At 53.0% G+C, this 19255-nt stretch overlaps 1 protein-coding gene across 1 annotated transcript in view; it reads right to left on the reverse strand.

Moving 5' to 3' along the window:
• The window catches only part of ANK1 (ankyrin 1), a 238507-nt gene that overhangs the window by 50004 nt on the left and 169248 nt on the right, over nt 1-19255 (reverse strand). The window contains exons 11-24 of the mRNA XM_052661555.1: nt 19013-19111; nt 18496-18594; nt 17932-18030; nt 15533-15730; nt 15050-15148; nt 13693-13791; nt 10347-10544; nt 7551-7649; nt 5234-5332; nt 4399-4497; nt 3267-3359; nt 2722-2794; nt 1939-1962; nt 561-654 (exon numbers count right to left, since the gene is read on the reverse strand). Of these exons, the coding sequence (XP_052517515.1) occupies nt 561-654; nt 1939-1962; nt 2722-2794; nt 3267-3359; nt 4399-4497; nt 5234-5332; nt 7551-7649; nt 10347-10544; nt 13693-13791; nt 15050-15148; nt 15533-15730; nt 17932-18030; nt 18496-18594; nt 19013-19111 (1472 nt within the window). The remainder of the gene's footprint in view (nt 1-560; nt 655-1938; nt 1963-2721; nt 2795-3266; nt 3360-4398; nt 4498-5233; nt 5333-7550; nt 7650-10346; nt 10545-13692; nt 13792-15049; nt 15149-15532; nt 15731-17931; nt 18031-18495; nt 18595-19012; nt 19112-19255) is intronic.

A 19255-nucleotide genomic window follows, 5' to 3' on the forward strand; every position in this document is an offset into this window, starting at 1 on the left:
CACTCAGCTGTGTCTGATTCTTTGCGACCCCATGGACTGTAGCCCGTCAGGCTCCTCTGTCCATGAGATTCTCCAGGCAAAAATACTGGAGTGGGTTGCCGTGCCCTCCTCCAGGGGAATCTTCCCAACCCAGGGATCGAACCTGGGTCTCCTGCATTGCAGGCAGATTCTTTACCCTCTGAGCCACCAGGGAAACTCCATCCTATAATAACCCACCCCTTTTTTGACAATGGTTTCTAATGGGATTTCCCTGAGTGGATATTTCTGGTGCAAAACTGAGTGTTTGAAAGCGGGAGAGGTGTGGAGAGAGCACTGAGGGAGGGGGAGGAGGAACAGTGGGGGGCAGGGACCCCAGAGAGGGTGGCAGGCTCTAAGGGAGGCCTCGGCCCCCGCCTGGCACCCCCGGTGCAGGGCTGGCTTATACTAAGACACTGGACCGGCTCTCTGTCCAGGCCTGGGCTTCCTGGAACCTCCCTGCTCCGGAATCTTCTACCCTGAGTCTGGGGAGGGGGACCACCGTCCCCCCCCCGCCCCCCGCCGCCGATGGGAGCATTTCTCACACTTGGTCCAGCTTCGGCACGAAGTCCAGCAGCTCTTTCTCTTCATCTACATCCCTGGCATCCGGCCTCTCTGCCCTGGAGCCAAGATCCTCCCCTGAAACCACACAAGTTTAAGTGAGTGATAGGAAGGAAATACCCTCTTTCTTTTTAAAAAGTGTTTTTTCTGCTCCTCCTCTCAATGCTCGCCCCCGCCGGGGCATGGGGCAAGGTCTCTGATGCTCGAAGGGGACCATAGCAACATGTTCATCTTCCACCAACAGCCCTGGAGCCGGGCAGCCAGTCCCTAACATAGACTGCACCAGGCTTTGCAGAAGATAACAACTCAATCAAAAAGAACTTTCTTCCTTTTGGGGGTTGGGGGGAGGGGTGGTGGCGTGCCTCGCAACATGTGGGATTAGTTCCCTAAAAGTACAAGTCGCTCAGTCGTGTCCGACTCTTTGTCACCCCATGGACTATATGGTCCATGGAATTCTCCAGGCCAGAATACTGGAGTGGGTAGCCTTTCCTTCCTCCAGGGGATCTTCCCAACCTAGGGATCAAACCAGGGTCTCCTGCACTGCAGCTGGATTCTTTACCAGCTGAGCCACCAGGGAAGCCCAAGAGTACTGGAGTGGGTAGCTGTTCCCTTCTCCAGGGGATCTTCCCAACCAAGGAATCGAACCCAGGTCTCCCGCATTGCAGGGGGATTCTTTACCAGCTGAGCTACCAGGGAAGCTCTGACCAAGGGCTCAAACCCACAACCCCTGCTCTGGAAGTGCAAAGTCTTAACCACTAGACCACCAGGGAAAACCTGGAAGGAACCTTCTTTGCCTGACAAGTTCCACTTCAGAACAGCCCTTGAGGAGGGTGCTCTTTCTCTAAAGAGGTGCTTCTGTTCTTTTCCACACCACATGCAACAGAAGAACAAACGCCCGTGGAACACAGCCCCTCCGTCTGGAGAGGCACTAGGGACTTGTGTAACCTCAGCGGCTGAATCTGCATTCCCGAAGCCCATCGCCGGGAGGTTCAACCTCTGTCTGCAACCCCAACTCTGCCTCTTTGATTCTCTCTCCTCCTTGCCCTGGAGCGGGGGCCCTGGACCTCGCAGGGTCCTTTCCTGCCCCTCAGCGGCCCCTCCTGGCCTTGTTATCAGGAGCCTACAGGATGGAACCACAGCAGCTCATGCAGTTATGACCGCAGACACAGTGGCAGGTAGCACGGACGCAGACGTGGACAGGCTGGAGCCGCCCACCAGGGCGTGGACCTTACAGGCGGAAATGTCCTGTTTGAGTCAAGCTCCGATTGTTATGGAAAGCAGGGGTGGATTAGTGAGAGCTTGGGTTGCTGAGGGTGAAATGCACTCATGAGAAAGGACCACAGGGAACAGAGAGTTTCATACCCATTATAGTTATATGAGCAGTTCCTGGAAAGCAAAGAAAGAGCCACGTTGAAGGAAGGACAGGTTTGAAGTCAGGTAAAGTGAGGGGTGTTTCATTCAAGGGCGTTCAGGAGAGCTTTTACCACCTAGCCCACCAGGCTACACAACCCCTGGGTTACCAAGATGGAAGGGGGCAGAGAGATAATCTGGTCCAGCTCCACCCTTCTTTATCACGAGGATTCTCTTCCAATTTAAGCAAGGAGACAGGTGTACTTGAGGCAGGAAAAGTACTACAAGTACCCTGCGGCCCACAGAAGTGGGAAATATGGTCATTTCATAATGGATCCACCCCCAAAACTGACTGACCCACCATGTGGTCTGAAGAGCAGCTGATGAAAAGGAATTCTTAACGCATTTTATATCGAACAGCTTGCTATTCGTTCAAAGCACGAGGAACGCACCAGGTGGAATTTTATGACAGTTCCTTACAGCTCTGAGAGCTGATCTGAGCAGAATCACACTCCAGGTATGCTATATGCAAACACTCATGTATTTATGCAACTTTCTGGGATTTTCTATTTTTAATCTCTGTGATGTAGATTTCCTTCTCTTAAAATCACATTTAAGAAGCCCTTTCGATAACGGACAGCATCATTAGAAAGTGGTTCTGTCCAGCTGTGACTCTGATGACCTGGTGACCCGGGGTGGTGGCCAGAGGCCCCCTGAGTGAGTGTTCAGAGCCCCGAGTGCCCCCCTTCATTCAGCCTGACTCGACCCGCACGTGGTATGGATCCCAGCCTGTACCTTCATCTTCAGAGACATCCAGGATCTCATCCACCGTCTCTGGGAAGCTCATCCGGTGCTTGTCTGTGATCAACTGAAAAGAGAAAAAAGCGAGGAATTCAACCCCAACACCACAGTGGGCCTGTTCACCCAGCTGGCAGTTATCTGGTTATGACAGTGGAGACCAGAAGGAGATGAGAAAGGAGGTCTGTCCCAAACAAGGAAAAGGACAGCTAAGAGGGCCTCCAGGGGTCTGGCAGGAACTGTAAGGAGAGATGAAGGGAACCCCAGCTGCTGGTTGCCTGGTCCCTAACCTCAGCTCCATCTGGGCCACCCCTTGGTCTGATCGACACCCCAACTCTTCTGCCCACCAGGTGGCAGTAAAGCCCCACCTGATAGAGGAGGACCCCGCCTCCACTGCACCCCCAACCCTCAATTCTTTGGGCTTCAAGCTTCCCTCAGGAATCCAGGACTCCAGAACACGCTCCACTTCCTGGGGCACCCCCTGGGGCATCCTGCAGGCTGTGCGTGTCTGAGGTGGGTGTGCAGGGGAGGAACAGACGTACCTCGACGCTGGTTTCATCGGTGACAACCTTGAGCACGTCTGTTACAGAAATGTAGCCCAAGCGCTTGGCTATGGCCAGAGGCGTGGTTCCATCCTGGGGAGAAGAGCAGACGGACGGCGTGATCAGCCGAGACACACACCCCAATCGTTCACACTCAGAGCAAGACCCTGCACACGTGGTCAGTGGTGCTCAAGGAGACGAGGTGCCGAGGTACTTAAACCTCCAGTGCTGGATGTTCAGAGGAGATCTCGCCACTGAAGCCAAGAGCGGCCGAAAGGGAGGCAGTGGGAGGTCAGAGCCGGGGAGATACTAGCTGGGGTTGCAGGAACAGGAGGGCCCCGGGTGGTACTGCCCACAGCTCCCAAGGCTTGTTCTTCGGGTGTCAGTTACTGCTCATGGAAACGGTTCAAATAACCCACATACTTCGGTGAACTCTTCTCAGGCCAGCCGGAAATCACAAGTCACCAGAAAATAAGGGAGGGGTAAATTTCTACTCTGATTTTAAAGGGAAGAGCTAACTGAAACTAAATGGATAATGAGGCTTTCCTTCTTTTTTTAATTTTTTGGCCATATCACATGGCATATGGGACCTCAGTTCCCTGACCAGGGATTGAACCCACACCCTTTCAAAGTTCTCTGCTCGCAGGGTCTACCCCATGCAGACTGGGCCCCATCCACAGCGATGGCATCAGCAACCACAGTGACAATCAAAGGTCCTCACGCTCTCCAAGCTGGAAGCAGTCACGGAGATAAGCCAGTATCTCTGACAGTCCCACTGCTTGGGGAGGAAGTGACTGCTGAACAGTGACCACTGATGTGGCTGAAGACCCCGAGGCCCCCAAACATCAGGACCCACCCAAGACATTTGGTTCTGTTCACTCTCATCACACTGAGAACAGCTTCACAGATTTTAGCAGGGATTTTGCAGAAGGTTTTGACAACATTTAAATAAAAGTAAAAGGGAGAGGGTAAGCGGTGCTACTAGGATAAACTTCCACCTTCCCCATGCCCCGGGGAGCCTGTTCGGGCCCCAGACACACTGGAGGCTGACCTAAGCTTCCCGGGTGAAGGGACGTCTCAGCGGCCCCCATGAGAGCAGGTATCTGGAATCAGGGCCCCGGGCAGTACTCACCGAGCTGACCTCGTTTGGGGAAGCACCATGTTTGAGAAGCAGTGTCACGATGTCTGTATGGCCTTGTTGAGCCGCCTGGTGCAACGGGCTGTATCCGAGCTGTAAAGCGGGTAGACATTTGGGAGGATGAGCTAGCAACAGAAATGACCTAGCACTGCCCACCCACCACAGAGCCTATGTCTTCTGTATGCAAAGTTAAAAAAAAAAAAAAAAGCATTTTCCTCATTTCTTCCTCCAGCGTCAAAGCTGAAAATTGTGGCGGAGCCCCACGTGTGCCCAGAGTGATTATAGGTGCCTCTGAGTTTGGCACTGGTCTTGTTACTGACCAGGGTCCTTGGCTTTTCCAGTCAATAGAAATTGATCAGAGGCCAGACAAGAAACTCAGGCAAGGCTTTACTGGGGCCCCTGCTGCAGAGGGGATGGGGGGTTGAAAACAAGTAACAGGCTTCCTTGCTTGCTCCCCAGGGGGAAGGGACAAGCTGGTTCCTGACATGCAGCGACAGTAGGGCGGGTCCCAGGGTCAGGCTGGAGGGGTGACTCAGGTGGTTTGCCTTTGGGTGGTGTTGCATGCAGGGGGCATGCACAGGGCGCTGCTTTTGCTTCTGATAGCCTGTTTTTGCTCCCGGCTCTTTAGAAGCGGCAGTTGGGTTTGTGGTCTCTGTGTATCTTGTCGTCCATGACTTGCCCCAGCTGCTCAGGCACGCGGTTATTTTTAGTCCCTTATAGATTCTCTGTATTTTTGTTGCTGGAGGAGATGTTTGTCCAGGTGCAAGCCCTGCAGCAAAGGGGGGTGGGGGGTGGTCCCAGCGTGTCTCTGCCTCAGGCATCCCCGTACCTTGGTCTTGGCATTGACGTCTGCCTTGTGCTGCAGCAGAAACTTCACCAGCTTGATGTTCCCGTAATGACTGGCCACGTGGAGTGGAGTGTAACCCATCTGGAAAGTAAGAGAGGAGAGAGGGTGACCGGCAGGGCTTCTGGGGACAACACGAGTCACTCTGAGCTGGACGAGAAGGAAACTCGCACGGTAACGGCGGTAAAGGGGAGGATGGATGAGGAGGCCTTGGCAAGGCTGGCAGCGGCTCCCTGGGCTCAGCTGTCCAGGCTGTCGGAGGCCAGGGGCCTGGGAGGGGCACGGGGCTTGGCGTCGGGCAAGCGCAGTGTGAGGTGAGCAGGGGAGACTCAAGGCGGGCGGGCAAGCGGGTGATGGGAAAACTGGCCCTGGGTCTGGGGAAAGGGCCCGGCAAGGAGGCGCCCGTGGGTGTTAAGCCTTGGTGGTGAGTGAAGTTCCCCAGATGAAGTATGGTGAGAAAAAAGTGGGGCTCATGGAACTGAGGCAATAGTTACAGGGAGTTCAGAAAAGAGGGTGGGGAGGGGGCAGCAAAGAAGGAGGAGGAAAGCCAGGAGAGATCCGTGCTGCCGAAGCCAAGACAGGTCCCTTGGAGAGCCGGGGAAGCTGGGAGGGCAGAGGCCTTGCATGAGAAGGAGGTCCCTGCTGACCCGGACAAGACCTGCCTTGCCCTGCTGCCTGGGCTACCAGGTGGTACCATGAGGGTAGGAACTGGCCGTGGCTTGGAATGAATGGACTTTGGGTATTTATTCACTTGAATTTTGTCCGCAGGGGAGGTAATTCTCAAGGAAGCTATTTTGCTGAATATTTTAGCGCTCCCTCCACAAGCTGACAGGCCAAGGCTCTCTCGGCCCCTAAGTGTCCTGGGGAGCCTAATCCTGGAGTTCACCTGGATCCAGACCCTGCAGGCTGGACCTGAAGTGACGGGCTGGCTTTGAGATCTCAAAGGTCTAATAAAGGTCTGCCTAGTCAAAGCTATGGTTTTTCCAGTAGTCATGTATGGACATGGTAGTTGGACCATAAAGAAGGCTGAACGCTGAAGAACTGATGCTTTCCAACTGTGGTGTTAGAGAAGATTCTTAAGAGTCCGCTGGATAGCAAAGAGGTCACACCAGTCCGTCCTAAAGAAAATCAACCCTGAATCTTCATTGGAGGAAGGACTGATGCTGAAGCTGAAGCTGCAATACTTTGCCCACCTGGTGCGAAGAAACGACTCACCGGAAAAGGCACTTATGCTGGGAAAGATTGAAGGCAGGAGGAGAAGGGGGTGACAGAGGATGAGATGGTTGGATGACATCACTGACTCAATGGACATGAATTTGAACAAACTCCGGGCGATGGTGAAGGGCAGGGAAGCCTGGAGTGCTGCAGCGCATGAGGTCGCAGAGTTGGACAAGACTTAGCAACTGAACAAAAGCAGCAACAAGTTCTAACTCACAGTACAGGATCTCTCAGGGCAAGATCCCAAAAGACTAAACTGGGCTGGCGAGAGAACCTCAAAGGTCCAGAACATTCTTGGGTTTTAAGCAGGTTCCTGTAGAGGCTGTAGGCAGTTGGGGATAAAATACGTCTTGGATTTTTCTGGGAGCCTTTAATGTCACACTGCCGACTGGTGTTCCTGGTGGGCTCTGGAGGGGGCTGGGGCTGGAGGGGTGTTGCTTTGTCTCTTTCATTTAATACACTTGCCTTGCAGTGAAAAGGAACAAAATGATGCCTCTTCCAGGAAGCCTCCTTTTCCCACCAAATGGAGAGACCCTCCCCTCCCTCTATGCTCCTTCTGGTTCACTAGCGCCCTCCTTGCACCGGACATCACACCTGCTGTCCCTTTCTGCTCTTACATCATCTGCAGGTGCCTCGAGGCAGAATCCACTGTGTGCTGGGCACTGGGTTGTTCTCTATCCCCCACCCCAGAGCCGCCCCCCCAACCCCCCTGCCAACCCTCTGCACACAGAGGCTCAAGGAATGCTGACCTGCTCCGAGCCAAATGCCAGACTAGAAGGCACAGAATTCTCCAGTGCATCCAGGGAAGCCTGACATTTTGACACCTGGCTCATGTAAGACAGGGATTGGAATCATGACTTGCTACAGAGGCTCAAAGGTCCAACCAACTTCTTCAACTCCCCACTGGAAAGTGAGTCCGTTGGCCTGGGGTCCACTGCTGCCCCTAGGAAGTGGCAGACAGGAATGGGCCGCTGTGTCCTTGGGGTTTCCAAACTCCTGGGATGGACCAGTGAGGGAGGCCAGAGCGAGCAGGCACGCGGGTGCAGGGGGAAAGTGTGGACAAGATGCAGGCTGTGAGTCTTACCCGGGTGGTGGCATCTACCGTGACACCGTGTTTGATCAGCACGTCTGCCACTGGAACATGGCCTTCTTGTGCGACCAGATGGAGGGGAGTGAGTCCACTCTGGGAAGGAAAAGAAGTTCATCAGTTTGCAGCCAAGACAGAGTTCTAGGTCACGCTGGGAAAGCATTGAGGTTTGGGAGTCACACTTGGCTCTGTAGCCACCAACCAGCTGTTTGACCTCAGGCAAGCTCTTCTAGGCCTCGACATCCTTAACGAAAACATGAAGTGGTTGAACTAAACCAGAGGTCAGCAATGGCTTCTGCTAAGGGCCAGATCGTCAATATTTTAGGCTTAACTCCATCAGTTATAGTAAGAAAGTGTGCATGTCAACAGGTAAACAAATGGGCATGGCTGTGTTCCAATAAAACTTTATTTATACAAACAAGTGGTGGGCTGGATTTGGCCTTCAAGCTGTAGTTTGCTGATATCTGAACTACATGAACTTTATTGTCCATTTCAGTGGTAACATTTCTTATTTCCACAACTTGAGATGAGCTTCAAAGTCTTGGTTTGCTTATCAAGAAAACAGGGATTAGCAATGACAAATCTCAAGGGCAAAGGAAGGCTCACTCGAGAAAACATAAACAAAAACGTGTTGTAAAGCAAGATGTGCCATTTAAATGCAGTCTGTGATCTACACACCCAGCCAGTGATTTGCTGGAAAAAGGATGGAACGATAGAAGATCCTGCTGGGACTAAAAAAAGCCAGATTCTTGGAGTTCTTATCACTTCCTTCTCATAGTGCATAGTATAGTGTTAGTTGCTCAGTCATGTCCAACTCTTTGCGACCCCATGGACTGTAGCCCGCCAGGCTCCTCTGTCCATGGAATTTTCCAGGCAAGAATACTGGAGTGGGTAGCCATTCCCTTCTCCAGGGGATCTTCCTGACCCAGGGATCAAACCCACGTTTCCTGCATTATAGGTGTATTCTTTACCATCTGAGCTACCAGGGAAGTCCATCTGTCTCACAACAATGATAATACTCCAGAAATCTTGCTTGATATGTGGGCAGCACTCACACAAAAATGCCAGGAAAGCCTTCTATCTCCTGTTTCTGACTCTACAAGCCTTACTAACCATGGGGCAAATGGGGCTGCCCCCTCTCCAGAAACTCCATTCGCCTCCCCTGCCATCTGTCCTTTCCCCCTCAGCTGAAGGGAGGCCCAGGGGCAGTGCCCCCCCACACTGAAGCCAGCACAAGTGGGCAGGGAGGCCCAGAGAAGAACAGGTCCGGGCTCAGCCCCAGCTACCAGGCGCCGTGCCTGACCCCTGGGAAAACACAGAAGCCTGCCTGGTGATGGTGGGTGTGGATGGGTGGGCATGTCTCCAGGGCAAAGCTTCGCCATCCGGCCCCTGGTCCCCGACAGAGCTCACTTAAATGGCACCAGCAGGAGACCAGTATAATGGTGCTGCCCTAACGGTTCCCTCCTGGGGTCACTTGTTCAAACCTGTCCAGAAAGAGCCAGCAGATCCAGTAGATTCATAAAGAAATATTAAGTTATCTGAAAAATGCTTGCCCTTCTGAAACTGTATTATGTTCATGTATCATCTAAAGAAGTGACTCTTTATAGTGTATGATTCCATTTACAAGAAATGTCAGGAACAGGCAAATTCACAGTGACAGAGAGCAGATGAATGGTTGCCAGGGGACGGGGGTTTGAGGGCGATGGGATGTGGCCACTAATGGGTCTGAGGTTTCCTTTTGGGGTGGCGGGAATGTCTGGAAGTTAGGTAGTGGTGGTGTTCATTCAATTCTGCAAATATACCCCAAACCACCAAATAGTACAGTTCAAACCAGTGAAGTTTATGGTATGGGAGTTATATTTCAATAAAACAGCTGCTTAATGAAAGAAGTGACTCTTATAGACTTAGAGAACAAACTTATGGTTTCTGGAGGGATGGATTGGGGGAAGGGATAGTTAGGGAGTTGAGGATTGACATGTACACACTGTTATCTATTAAATGGATAACCATCAAGGTCTTACTGTATGGCACATGGAACTCTGCTCGATGTTATGTGGCACCCTGGATGGGAGGGGAGTTTGGGGGAGACTAGATACATGGATATGTAGGGCTGAGTCCCTTCACTGTTACCTGAAACTATCATGATGTTCCTAATTGGCTATACCCCAATACAAAACAAAACGCTTAAAAGTTACAAAACAAAACAAAAAACAAAAGAAGCGACTCTTAGCCTTTCTTGGGCCATGCATTCCTTGGAGACGCTGATGAAAACCACGAGGACATCAGCGGGGAACAAATTCCCAGGTGCCCCCTCCACAGGTTGCTACACCAGGAGGGTTTTCTACTCACACGCCAATAGTCCCTGGACTGATAATCCCATTTAAGGGACAGGTCAGCATTGAAAACAATGCCTTCGCTACAGAAAAAGAATATTTAGTTCCAACTTCATCGATTCCTGAATGTAGAAACTAACCTCTATGTGGGAAAGCGTGTGGTGGATTTCAACAGTGATCTTTGTGTGGGTTCTTGAGTCATTCTATTTAGGAAGGACCAGCTTTGGCATCAGGTAGGCATGGGGTCCTACAATCTTGGAATTAGCAACCTTTCTGAACCTGTTCATTCATTTATAAAACTGAGATAAAACCTACACAGGGCTGTTGTAAGGGTCACACACACATGCACACACGCGCACACACACACGTGCATCACCGGATTCAGAACCCGGGCACAGCACAGGCGCTCCCAGGCTTCAGCTGACCCCCAATGCGATCGAGTCTACAGACTCATGTTTACCTTGTTGCCCAGGTTACCGTTGGCCTGTTTGGACAGCAGGAGAGCCACCATCTCCGCGTGGCCCTCCTGAGCCGCCAGGTGGAGGGGGGTCACGCCTTGCACCGACTCTGCGTTCGCCGAGCCCCCATACTGTAGCAGACTGCGGGCCACCTCCAGCTGGTTCTGCTTGGCGGCAATGTGCAGAGGCGTGTAGCCATTCTGAAATGGAAGGGGCCCCCGGAGCCTGCTTACAGGAGTGCTGAGTTGACAAGCTGAGCGCATGCCTTCCGGTTTAGATCCTCCAAGGCGGGGCCAGGAGGTCTGATTTAAGGCTGGTGTCACCCGGGAGGGTCACTTCAGTAAACAAACAAACTGACCGAGTCCACTGGGTTTGGAGAGGCTCCCAGACCAGCAAAGCCCTGTTCCCGTTCTCTCCATCTATGTTCCGGGCGTGAGTGCCCTGTCCCCAACAGATGCTAGGATTCAGCCAGCCAGCCTATAGAACAACCAGCAGGCTAGGTGCGGATGAAAATACAAGACCTTCTTTCCTGCCATGAGAACAGCATCCCAGACAGTTCATGGAGGGGAAAGAAGAGAGCTCTTTCTGGTTCCCTGTGCGGCTGGCCCAAGAGCTCCCCCGAGCTCTGTGGCTTCAGGCAGGTGGCGTAAGAGGAGAAGCCCCTGGCGAGGGACCTGTGGACGTGGAGTCAGTCCTTGGCTCACTTTTACTTTATTTTTATTAATTTTTATGCGAGGACAGTTGCTCTACAAGTCCCTGATCTACTTTGACCAGCTGTGTGACCAGGGGCAAAAGAGTCACTGACCTCTACACGCCCTTTTGTACTTTTTTAAGCCATTAAAAGTGGATAGTGTAGCTAGGACATGGAAGCAACCTAGATGTCCTTTGACAGATGAATGGATACAGAAATGGTGGTACAAGGCGGAGGTGGACCAATACAGTAAAATTCCAGTTTAAAGCACTGAGGGACAGGGTAAGATCCATCTCCATAGTGGATTTTATGGGGAAAGGAAAAGTTGTCACTTCCAAAGAAGGAAACTGAATAACAAAAATCATTCTCTTTTGAGGAATTATGTAAAACCATTCTAGTGTTCCTCCTTTTAGATTGGATTATGTTATGAGAAAACGCTAAATCCTTTGGAGGCTGTGTTCCCCTGACAAGATTGGCATTTCTATTGTAGTAAAATTAATTAAACAAAATGAGTTTTGTACTGTATCAAGAGGGAGCAAAGGAAAGAGGCGGGATTCGGTGGATCAGGCCTGAGATCTGGAGTCAAGCCCACATGGAGAGCCTTCTCTCTGAGCATCAGAGAATCTTCTGACTTCAGAACGCAAGTGCTTTTAGCCAGAGCCCTGCTTCTCAGACTCGAGTGTGTATGAAATCACGTGGGATCTTGTTAAAGTGCAGATTCTGACTAGGCAGGCCCCGGATTCTGCATTCTGAAAACCTCTCGGGTCAGGATGCAATGTGGTGAGGCTGATGCTCACCCAGGGTGCCTCTCTGCAACCTGCGTTCCATTCCCTGCATGGAAGCAAGGATCAGGGACTCCCACTGTGAAGAGGACAGGAACTCCAGCAATTATTCTTGTTGGTATAATCAGGAGTCCAGGCCACTAGGGCAGACGGTGGAAGATGTCTGCTGGCAAGAACAGCATCCTGTCCTGGCAATGGGCAAGCTTGCCCTGGAGCTCAGGCTGCCAGGTGACCCCCGGTTAAAACTGAGATACAAGAGCAGTGTATCTCTGTCTGTCTCAAATCAGGGGCCAGCCCCTCGGAGCTCCCTCCAAGCCAGGACTACAGGGAATGAATGACCTTCTGTAGGTGATGAGAGAAGGGGCAGGAGAGTCAGGGAGAGATGATGTGAGCCGTAAAAGGCTCCTCTTTCCACAGGCAGTGAGCTTGTCCAAAGGAACGCACACAAGCTGGAGAGAGAGCTGCCTCAACGTTAAAACAACATCAGCATCAGAATTAGAAAGGGGCGGGTTTGGTTTGGGTGCAGAGAGATTTGCATGTGAAATTCTACAAAATTGCCAGACTACTTTGGAAACTATTTTTTGCCATGGAAACAAAACCCATCTGTACAGGGTTTATGTGTGGATAAAGCTCTCTTTAAATACCATGGGGCTGGCTCTGATTTCTTTTATATAAAGGGGGGTGCGAGGAGGAGGGGAGTCCAGCAGTTTTATTTTTAGAGGCAGGAGTAAGTCATGTCCCCCATGGGGCCGCATGCTGTCTGTGCAGCGATGCAGGCTCTGCTACAGCAGCGCAGTGGGGGGGGACTGAAGCCCAAGGAGACAGGGTGTCTGGGAGAGGCCGTGTGCTGTGTCTGCAGGAAGGTGATGCTGTACATTTCAGACGAGCATCCGATCTGAGCAGGGAGGGCAATCTGAAGGCTGACACGGATCTTCCCTGAGCCGGTTGTTTCCCCACGGGGGTCCGCAGGGGTGGGCTGGAATCATACTCTGACCCACCCGAGACCCCTCCTGCTGAAGGGCTGAGCACGAGGGTTCGCTCCCCGGCCCCAAAATCCGTAAATTATCCTCACTCTCACTTTCCTTTCTTCTGAGTCTCGACTGTCCATCTAACAGTGAGCAGAGAAACCGTATGTGTCCTTTGCCCCCAAGCCCTGCTCCCTCCCTTCACCCTCCTCCACATGGCCACCAACCCTCAAGGCCCCTCTGCCCTTGCAGATCTTGCCACCCTCTCATCTCATCCCGCAGGGGGGCAGTCTGCCCCCGCCAATGATGCTGGTGTCCAGCTTCATCTCTGTACCTCGTTCTGCCCCCTGCAGTCCACTCTAACATAAACCCCACCTGTTGCCTACACTCAGGGTCCCTCGGGGGTGATGGACCCGTGACTCTGAGGATCTCAAGGGCTGGCATGAGGCCGGCCAGTGGCCACGCGTCCCCGTGGAACATATGGACAGAAGGAGTACCACTACAGAGCCTGAACTCAGGAGGAAAACAGCTGGGGGAGACTACCCGTCTTTAAAACAGGTTCTGCCCTTCCAGGTTCTGGCAAGTTTACCCCCTGCCCCAAATATTCTCCAAGTGTGTCTGTCCCCTGTCTGAGCATCAAGAGCATGAGATCACCCCCCACCCAGAATGTTCTCCAGAGGGGCCCCTGTCCCAGCATCAAGAGCACGCTGTACATACTGACGTCTGACGTCAGGCTTGGGGACACACCTGTTGTGTGAACGAGTCCCCCTTCTGGGAGGTGACCTGTGGTGGGAAGTGCCCCCGCCTCCCGCCCTGCTCCTGGTCCCCCAGCAGCAGCCACAGCCCACCCCGGGGGATGAGAGCAGGGTCCTGAGGTGGGGCCGAGGTGGGCACCGGCCGGGAGGCTTACCCAGGCGGGGCTGTGCGGGGAGCCGCCCCGGGGCAGCAGCCGCTTGACGACGTCCAGGTGGTTGTGGTGCACGGCCACGTGCAGGGGGGTCAGTCCGCTCTGTGGGGGGACAGGGACAGCCTTCACTTGGGGAGCGGCCCCCTGGCCAGGCCCCAGGAGCGAGGCCTAGGGGTCCATGTTACTTCTGCTACCCAGGAAATCCACGCAAGAGCCATGTCAGAGCCAGGCCACTGGAGAACACAGCCAGCGGAACCTGGGCCACCTCCTCAGTCCTGGGGGTCACCTCCTCAGTCCTGAGGGTCACCCTCTCAGTCCTGGGGGTCACCTGCTCAGTCCTGAGAGGGTCACTTCCTCACCCCTGGGGGGTCACCTCCTGAGTCCTCGGGGGTCATCTCCTCAGTCCTGAGGGTCACCCCCTCAGTCCTGGGGGTCACCTCATTCCTGAAGGACCACCTCCTCAGTCTTAGGGGGTCACTTCCTCACTCCTGGGCGGTCACCTCCTCACTCCTGGGGGTCACCTCACTCCTGGGAGCCACCTCCTCACTCCTGGGGGTCACTTCCTCACTCTTGGGGGTCACCTCACTCCTGGGGGCCACCTCCTCACTCCTGGGGATCACTTCACTCCTGGGGGCCCACCTCCTCACTCCTGGGGATCACCTCACTCCTGGGGTCTACCTCCTCACTCCTGGGGGGTCACTTCACTCCTGGGGGCCCACCTCCTCACTCCTGGGGATCACCTCACTCCTGGGGGCCACCTCCTCACTCCTGGGGGCTACCTCCTCACTCCTGGGGATCACCTCACTCCTGGGGGCCACCTCCTCACTCCTGGGGGCCACCTCCTCACTCCTGGGAGGTCACCTCACTCCTGGGGGCCACCTCCTCACTCCTGGGGATCACCTCACTCCTGGGGGCCACCTCCTCACTCCTGAGGGGGCCACCTCCTCACTCCTGGGGGCCACCTCCTCACTCCTGGGAGGTCACCTCACTCCTGGGGGCCACCTCCTCACTCCTGGGAGCCACCTCCTCAGTCCTAGGGGGTCACTTCCTCACTCTTGGGGGGTCACCTTACTCCTGGGGGCCACCTCCTCACTCCTGGGGGTCATTTCACTCCTGGAGGGTCACCTCCTCAGTCCTGGGGCCGACGGGGCAGTGCCCTCATCACTCTGGCTCAGAGGGGCCAACCAGGTCTTTCTAGAAGGGCACAGTGTTGTCAGGAAGATCAGTCCCCCTAGAGGCCACTCTCCCCGGGTGGCTGCCCGTTCACAAGGTAGAGATGCCACCACCCGCGGGAAGCTGCGCCTCCATCCTGGCTCCACTCTGACCCCTGACCCCGGATGGGGCACGAGGTCAAGCTCACCTTCCCGGCGGCGTTGGGGTGCGCGTCATGCTCCAGCAGCAGCTCCGTCATAAACACCTTCCCGTACTTGGCTGCCACGTGGAGAGGGGTAAATCCTTTCTGAGGAGAAACACCAGCCGTCAGAAGCCTGGGAGCCCCTGCTGTCCTCCCCAGGGAAAGGGGGTGCCCACCCCGGCTGGCACAGAGATGCAGGAAAGGGCACGGAACAGGCGATCCCGCCTAGACACCTGGACCGGCAACCAACCACCGCCCCTCTCCCTCTTGTGACAGAGTCAGAACCGCTGGTGCTGTTATTTGACAGCCAGCAAGCTGAGGGCCGGGACTGGACCATCATCCTTCTCTCATCCCAGAACCTGCATGGATTGTTCATAGCAGACCCTGAGACATTCCATGATGAAAGGATGAAGGCTGGGTGGGTAGAAGGAAACTACAGTTCAAGGCAACACAGAGGCGGGACGGCCCTCCCCGGCCCGGAACCCATACCTTGGTCATGCACGCCTGGGACGCCTCCTTTTCCAGAAGGGCCAGTGCCGTCTCCATGTGGCCCTCTCGGGCTGCGATGTGCAGGGGGGTGTGCCCGGCAGTGGTGGCCAGGTTGGGGTTGGCGTTATTTTCTAGCAGGAGCTTCACCATGTTTGTGTGGCCAATGCGAGCTGCACAGTGAAGCGGGGTCTGGTCATCCTGGAACCCAGAGTGAAAACAAAGAACAGGAACGCTAAGGTTACCTAACCCAACTCTTCATTTTACACAGCAGGCAGGTGAGGCCCAGAGAGGTTAAGCGACTTTCTCAAAGACACATGGCTAGTAAGAGGAAGAGCTGAGATGCAAGTCTCCAAGTTACAGAAACCAGTATGTTCTTTCTCATTTAATCTTTATAACCCTCATTTAGTCCTATAACAACATTTCAAGTGAGTTCTTATTCCTACTTATTTGCCTAAAGCCTTAGCCTTCCCATCTGTAAAATGGGAATAATGGTATTGACCTCATAGGGCTGTGGTTAGGATCAAGCAGACTGCGTATATAAGAAGTCTCGCCCAAAGTATGGCGGAGTCAAGATTGCCGGGAGAAATATCAATAACCTCAGATATGCAGATGACACCACCCTTATGGCAGAAAGCGAAGAGGAACTAAAGAGCCTCTTGATGAAAGTGAAAGAGGAGAGTGAAAAAGTTGGCTTAAAACTTGATGTTCAGAAAACTAAGATCATGGCATCTGGTCCCATCACTTCATGGCAAATAGATGGGGAAACAGTGGAAAAGTGTGAAAGACTTTATTTTGGGGGGTACAAAATCACTGCAGGTGGTGACTTCAGCCATGAAATTAAAAGACGCTTCTTCCTTGGAAGAAAATATATGACCAACCTAGATAGCATGTTGAAAAGCAGAGACATTACTTTGCCAACAAAGGTCTGTCTAGTCAAAGCTATGGTTTTTCCAGTGGTCATGTATGGATGTGAGAGTTGGACTATAAAGAAAGCTGAGCACCAAAGAATTCATGCTTTTGAACTGTGGTGTTGGAGAAGACTCTTGAGAGTCCCTTGGACTGCAAGGAGATCCAACCAGTCCATCCTAAAGGAAATCAGTCCTGAATATTCACTGGAAGGACTGACACTAAAGCTGAAACTCCAATGCTTTGGCCACCTGATGTGAGGAACTGACTCATTGGAAAAGACCCTGATGCTGGGAAAGATTGAAGATCCAAAGATTGGTTGGATGGCATCACCAACTCGATGGACATGAGTTTGAGTCAGCTGCGGGAGTTAGTGATGGACAGGGAGGCCTGGTGTGCTCCAGTCCATGGGGTCGCAAAGAGTCGGAGCGGACTGAGTGACTGAACTGAGCTGAACTGATCCATTGTGGGTCTTCTTACATGCAGATCTCAGAGACACTGTGGGTTCAGCCCCAGACCACGGCAATAAAATGGGTTATCACAGTAAAGCGAGTCACACAAATTTTTTGGTTTCCCAGTGCATATAAAACTATTTTTATATGATACTATTCTCTGTTGTGTGTGCAGTGTCATTATGTTCAAATATATATATATATAGTAATTGAAAAATACTTTATTGCTAGAAAAATGCTAACTGCTTAGCAACCTGGGTTGCCACAAACCTTCAACCAGTAAAAAACACATGATTTGCAAAGTGCACTAAAGCAAAGGGCAATTAAACCAGGGTGTCTGTCCTGTCTGAGTGTTTGCTTGTCTTTCTGCCTGAAGGCTTTCCCCGGCTTTCTCTATGCCAAGGGTGATGGAGGGTCAGAACTGGGAAAGGGCAAGATGACCTTTCATCCCCTGTCCCCCGCCGCTGCCCGTTTCCCCCTGAAACGGAAGCAGTTGGTGGGCCAGATCTCTGTGTTATTGGGCCCAGGGGTGGAGGTTCTGTCACACGGTCCAAACCCAGACTGCAGTCCTGATACTCAACAGCACCTCTGTAGCCTGTTCAGTAGGGACATCTGATGGTGACCAAAGCCGGCCTGCAAACTCAGCAGCAATTCTTCCCCTTTGTTCACTCAGTTCTTCTGAGATGCCTGTTATTACCACCAAGGGGAATCTTTTGTTTTCAGGTTAAGTAATTCCTGATTTTCACCGGCAACACTTCCTTGAAAAAGTGACTTCTCTTCTGATACTGTGACTGTAACCATCATGCATCCTTTCAGCTCCCAAACACTGCTCACTGGGCTTTTGTTTTCCTAAAGAAACAGCTCTGATGCCAGCACACATCTGGCCTTCTCAGAAGCCCTGTAAAGCAGAACCTGAGCACTGGGTGCAACCACGTGGGTGGGACAGGGAATCTCGGCCCCATGAGCCCTGCAGCCCGGCCTCAGAGCTCCTCCTGCACTTCAAGGCTCATGTCCAGGACTGCTGCTGCCTCCGGAACCCACCTTGGCCTTGGCGTTGACTTTGGCTTTGTTCTGGAGCAAATATTTGGCCACTTCCGTGTGCCCTGCTCTGGCTGCCATGTGTAGTGGGGTCTCCACTTTCTGCAAAACAACAAAATTATAGAAGTGTTAACTCGCGCCGGGTTTCTAAAAGGGAACAGACAGAGCTCCACAGTGCCAGCTTGGGGGGTTTTCACCCAAGAGGTGGAGTTGCCTCAGCAAGCAACATCAGCCTTTGGCCCGCTGATGCCTGGTGTGTGTGTGTGTGTGTGTGTGTATGTATGAGTGTGTGTGCATGCAAGATACACTTAAAAGTAAACCCCGGAGCAAAGGAATGTTTATAAATGCACATATATTCCTAGAATAACACAGAAGTTTCCGAATAATTGTCCAAAATAAAATCCCAAGACTTACAGACGTGTAACAAGTTTCACTGAGATACAGACATTCTCCCCAAGTCAGAAGTCCCTGCTATTCTGAGATTTCTGCCTCTGTCCGGGAAAGGAAAGCTTGGGCTCCTCTGAGCCCTCGGTCCCCAGCAAGGGCTGGCTCTGCCCACGGACTCACCACGTTGGAGACGTTGGGCGATGCTTCCCGCTGCAGCAGGCTTTTCACGATGGGCAGGTGCCCCATGAAGGAGGCCACGTGGAGAGGCGTCAGGCCGGACTGGAACAGACCATACGGGAGTGAGACAGGAGCCCTCCCGGTTCCTCCAGAGACACAGTCAGAGGGAGCTTAGGCTTTCCTGCCTCTAAGTGCTTTGGAACAGTTTTCCCAGGAAAGGGAGTTCAAGGAAATGGGTCTGCTTCCAGGAAAAGGGTTGGGGAGGGAAGGGGAAATCCCATTGCAGGGTGATTCCATCCATATTCACAACTCAGAATATTGCATCTGACCTTGGACAGCTCCCTGAGCTCTGACACAAGCTCCGGGTCTTATCCATCCCTGATTCATTCCTTTGAGAGTTCTAGACTAGTACACATGCGGACATGGGCACCACAGAGGCAGCCACAAAGGACAACTCTGAAGATGGCTATTAGAAGAAGACCCTCGGAGACCCTTGGCTCGCCCACGGGGTTCCCCTTACCTCGGTGACTGCGTCGATGGAGGCCCCCATCTTCAGCAGCAGCTCCATGACACGGATGTGGTTCTTCTTGCAGGCAATGTGCAAGGGGGTAAAGCCATTCTGCAGCCCCACACAAAGGGAGACAGAGAGCAGGGGCTTACCCGCGAGCCCAGGGAAAACCCCAACCACCTCGCTGATGAGAAGGAAGCCTCGGGCCCAGCCCATCAGTGGTTCCCACAAACTGGAAGTGGCAGGCGGCATGCA

Source organism: Budorcas taxicolor, chromosome 24, assembly GCF_023091745.1.
Source record: "Budorcas taxicolor isolate Tak-1 chromosome 24, Takin1.1, whole genome shotgun sequence".
NCBI lineage: Eukaryota > Metazoa > Chordata > Mammalia > Artiodactyla > Bovidae > Budorcas > Budorcas taxicolor.